Here is a 5,180-nt window from a genome sequence, read left to right as displayed (position 1 = left end):
AAGGCTGCTCTGTAATTTATGTGATCTGCCTTGCAATAGCTTGTTCTATGAGTAAAGCAGAAACGAGTAACAAATGTGTTTATTCAAAGCAATTCTGGAAAGGAGGATTGTGTTGGTCCAATTAATCTCTTGATGATCTGTGTATTTCAGTGACCACTGATCAACATCAGTCTGTTCTGCATTTCACATAATCACCTTGTGACCTAATCTCAAATCGTGACACTACTTATTACTATGATTAGGGGCTCTCCGTCTAAAGCCACTCTACAAACAAATAACCTGAACAAACATTCTTCCACAAGTTTACAATTCACACATCAGACCAGGAAGCTAAGAATGGGTATTTAAAAATGTAAACAAGGTGGGTTTGAAAAACAGATGAGGTAGCAATAATGCTGTGTAGGAGGAGCAGATGTCTTAGCTTCCTTCTCTCTTTGCACTGCTGCTTAGGAATGCCTTCTGGGCTATACCATACATAAGAATAAATCTTATAGATTTGATTGTTTTGCTAATGTTGATCAGGAAACATGGATTTGAGAAGAAAGGAGATTCTTGTGTGCCAGTCCTTACTCCTTGGTTTGTTTGGTGCAGACCATTGCTAGCCCGTGATCAACTAAGTACAACACAGAAGCAGTCCTGTGCAAGGAAGCACAGGAGCCCAAATCCCCCCATCTTCACTTGCTGAGTAGTTCTTGCACTGTGATGAGAAGAATCCCAAGAAGAGGAGCAGAAGGGAGAAAGTAGGATGAAGAAAGGTGTTGTGTTACTGGAACAAACAGAAGTTAAGAGTAGATGAAAAACCTTGTTGCCACTGGGAGGAATTGTTTGACTAGAGCAAACCTAGTGATTTTGCCCTTCAGTCAAGATCAAGAATGGAAAGGCAGATGGTGATCAGAGCCTATAGGAGCTGAGAATACACGTCTGAAACTGCAACAGACACTGTGCGGTGGTAGAGAAAGAGATGTCAAAAGAAAATGCAAATATATCAAAATGTCAAGAAAAACAGAAAAAAAATGAGGAAAAGAAGAATTTATTCATTGAAGAATCTGAAGGATGATAAAACTGATAGATACTTTAGTGGCAGAAGTTGTTTCTGAGGTGAAGGGCTGACGCTCCTTCAGCCCTTATGGGACAAGCAATGGCATGGAAAAGTAATAAAAAGTAAGATGTGGGCAACAGAGATTTTAAAATGAAGGGAATAATTATGTGAATGGATGGGAATAAGGAGCAAGTAGAATGCAGGGTTGCTGTCAGATACAGGGGGCCCAGAACACATGGCAAAGGAAGAGTGGATGAGTAAGTAACAGCAATAATCTGATATTTGGCAAGACAGTTTAAGAAATATTTAGCTTTTCATTTGTTTACTAGGACAAAAAACATAAAGCCTTACAGACTAGAAGGATTCCACCTTCACACATTATGGGTGGGAGTACCTCATGCAGCCTTCTGTAGCTTTAGCAGCTAGTCATTACTATAGACAAATCCGGGATGCATGGTCTTTTAGTTTAGGGCAGCCTGGCAATTTTTGCACTGTTATTCATCTTGCCAAAATACACATTGTCTAATAATATTTAAGTTGTATAAACATACCTTTCAAGGGAAGGAGCTGTTGAGAGAATCCAGGCAAAGAATTAGTATGAGAGCAAATCTAGTTCTTCATTACAATGGCAGCTCCTGTTTCGGACAGAGCCCCTGCTGCCCAAAAGGAATGGGAAAAGAAGATAGAGACAGATTCTTTCTATCCCAACAACGAAAAAGAGAACGACTTCCAATTTTCTAAACAGCAATTGCTGGCCTCACTGTGAACAACAACGCCACATGGCCTGCAGTCAGTTCCAGTGTTTGTGTTGTTACCTTGGGTGGCAGTGTCTATTTTTTCTTTTTCCCTGTGATTAATACTTTAAAATTAGGTGGGAGTGATTAAATAGAAAAATCTGGTTTTCAACTCTGCTTTGCCTTTCACCTTCAAGACAGAATGGACTTCAATTGTTTTATTGTGCTGGCTGTGTTTTCAAAGTGAGGCACAAGGTGTCTGACAGTTTCATAACCAACCTTTGCTAAATTCATTACAAAAAATCATTTGTCTGTTGCCAAAGCAGTTAAGGGAAAGAGGAGCAATGTGCTTTGCAGAGCTAAAGCAGGACTCATGAAGTTGAGAGAGAAGCTGCTTAATAAAATATGCAATCATGCAGTAAAATGAAAGCTAAAAATTGATAATTCTTCTGTTGCTGGTGCTTCATAATCAATCCATATTGGTTCACCTTGCTTAGTACAGTTCACTGGCCTATGTATAAGACATCATTCTTCTGTATTGTTCAAGATCCAGTCTTGGGGTAGTGCCCTGCTGCCCTGTTGCCCACACCTTCCGCAATCATCTGCAGGCATCATAGGTGCTCCAGGAAGCGCAAGCTCTAGGAAAACACATGAGGAAGCGGGAGAGACTTTACAGGGCACAAAGGCAAGAATCCTAAAAGTATATCATGTTATTCGTGTAGGTAATGCAGCTTTCATTAACACAAATGGAAATCACTCGTGTACCCAGGAAGAAGGTGTCCCCAAATCTATGCACAAACACAGCTGTTTATCACGGCACTGTTCTGTACCCTCTTTATTAGCTGTGCAGTCTAAGTGGTTTCTACATACAGGAAAAGATTTAGATGCAAAATACCAAAATACACACCTTTCTCCATTTGCTTTTAATACAGCTGTGTTAGTGTTTTCTTTAACAATTCATTTTTTCTTTAGGCAGCATTAAGTGCCTTGAAACAGTTTTCAGAACAAGGACTGGATCCAGTGGAAGGGGCTATGAAAGTTGAAAATGGATCACTTGAAAAGTAAGTACCATTTAAATCCTCTGCATTTTAATGCCTGTGTGGCATGTGAGATAAGAAATGTTAATTAAGAGCTTAGCTGCCCTTTTAAACCTGTGCAAAAATTTTCCTTTCGAATTTGCATAAAGTTTTTGACAATTTGAGAGGATAAACAGGATTTCAGGTTCAGCGTTACTGATAATATTTGGTAATGGACTACGAGACAGTCAATCTTCCTATAGAAATCCTAAGGAACAGGATTTTCTGTTTATTGTATGGATTCTTTTTAAGTAGCATAAGATGATTTTTGTCAAAATGTTATAGAACATGATGTTGCCTGTAAATAGGACAGTTATCTGCCAGTAAGTCCTTATGTCTGTAAGGTGAATTTTACCCTAGAGAATTTAAAAGTAAGTTAAAAATCCTTTCAGGTCTTAAAAAGTCTTATACGGAATATTAGGTTTAAGTAGCAGAAAATAGACCCAGGTTTCACACTGGATTTTCAATTATTTAGGAAAGTGGGATTGTCTGTCCAGTATAGAAGTTGTTTTCCAGCTGTTAGTCTGTTTACATAAAGAGAAAGTCTGGTATTACTAAATAAATTAGGGTGTAATAGAATAGGAGAAAGTAGACTATAAGTGGCATCTGGAGTCTTCGATAGATATATCGTGGTTATTTATAAACTAATTTAATCAGAAACATTTTTCCATATGATCTCATCAGCATAGTATTTGAACATAAATATTGTTGTTTCACTTTAAAATGTTACCTTCCACAGTGACCTTTGAATCTCATGTGCCATCTGCTAATAAACATGTCTTAAAGATGTGCAACCCTGGACCTTACCACTCTTGTTAATGTATTAATCTTTCAGACAAGTCAAGCATCTGGGAGAGAAAGCAGACAATAAACAGACTAACTCAGGCACCATTGCTCAGGACTGCAAGGATTCAAAGGCTGTCGTCTAGGAGCTTCCCAGCACCCACGGCTGCCACTGCATCCTTATAAACCTGTCAACACGCAATAGGGTGTATGTGTACAAGGAAATGAATGACTAATACCATTATTTGAGTCTTATGTGAAGACAACACTATTCTAACACGAGATAGTATACATGGTACTGTTTATTCAACTGTGGAAAAAAATAAAATTGAACATTTCCCTTAGAACTCAAGATCAGAGCATAACTCAATTGCCCAGAGGCAGAAGAAATCTGATCATGTTAGTGGAGGTTAAAATGACAACTAATTAACAAAAGTGTTAGGTTAAAAAAAAAAAAAGAAAAAAAAAAGAAAAAAAAAAAAGGAAACTTTAAAATTGATTAATACTGAGGAAGTCAGCATTGGTTCAGTTATACAATTTTTCGTAGTGTAGTTTTAAGTTCAGCTTACTGTTTTTTAAATAATGCTTGAATATTTTAAAATTAACCAATGACAGTGCTGTGAGAATTGTAGTTGTTGTCTTCATATATAGTCATACAGCTTATCTTTTTATGCAGACATTATGCATTCTTCATTCTATATGAATATGTATGACTTTAAGATGCACTACTCAGAGTTGTATGCAAACAGAAGTTGAAATCATGACAAGTATTTGCTTAACATGAACAGATGTTAGTTATGATCAGTCTTGATATACTCCAGGAAAAAGCAGATATGGTATTTGATTTTCCTTGCCATAATCAATTAAAGAGGCGTCTTGCCTCCAAGTGACATGTTCCCCTTCGATTCTGCTCTCTGTTGTGTGAAGCACATCTACACCCCATTCTGTGTGTTGTATCGACCCACCGTTTGCATCAACTGAGTGTTTTTAATCTCTGCATTCTGACCAACAGCAAAAGGTATGATTGCAACATTATCAAGCTAAGGAAGGAAAAACATTGATGTTAAGGGTGTTCTTTTGTGAAAGGAGTAGCAGCAGAGATAAGACCTGTGGCTGCACTCTGTACCAGCGTATTTCATTGAAGTGTGTGGCCAAATGCAGTAAAACCACATCAGTTCATGTGTGCAATGACAGTGTCGTCTCTTTCTTTATCATTCACAGGTAGGCAGTTAAAAGAATGAGGTAAAAAAAAAAAAAAAAAAAAAAAAGACAAAAAGCAATTAAAACGAATGAACAACTAGCTATCATGCCAAAGCCTGTGTTCAACCTTCCTTTCCCCGTGTCACCACCTTCTACAAACTTACTGTGTTAGATCAGTCAACACGGTATTTAAATCATCTATTCATCCAAAATAGATGGATACCTCTTGTAAACCCCTTGTAATAAACACATAAAGAAGCACTGCCTAACAGCCATGACAACGTTGCACGAGATTTCAGAAGTGTGTAAACCAGGGCTCAAAACCCAAGTGACTCATGCAGCACTGTA

General features: G+C 37.8%; 1 protein-coding gene across 2 annotated transcripts in view; it reads left to right on the top strand.

Moving 5' to 3' along the window:
* Window positions 1-4,820, top strand: part of STAU2 (staufen double-stranded RNA binding protein 2) — a 166,796-nt gene extending 161,976 nt beyond the window's left edge. For both annotated transcript variants that reach the window (XM_084511024.1, XM_084511023.1), the window contains 2 exons: window positions 2,746-2,834; window positions 3,685-4,820. In XM_084511024.1, coding sequence (XP_084367150.1) covers window positions 2,746-2,834; window positions 3,685-3,778 — 183 coding nt within the window. In that variant the 3' untranslated portion in view covers window positions 3,779-4,820. The remainder of the gene's footprint in view (window positions 1-2,745; window positions 2,835-3,684) is intronic.
* Window positions 4,821-5,180: the final 360 nt, after the last annotated feature.

Source organism: Aythya ferina (assembly GCF_964211825.1).
Source record: "Aythya ferina genome assembly, chromosome: 2".
In the NCBI taxonomy this organism is placed as follows: Eukaryota; Metazoa; Chordata; class Aves; order Anseriformes; family Anatidae; genus Aythya; species Aythya ferina.
This window is presented reverse-complemented; position numbering and strand designations above follow the sequence as displayed.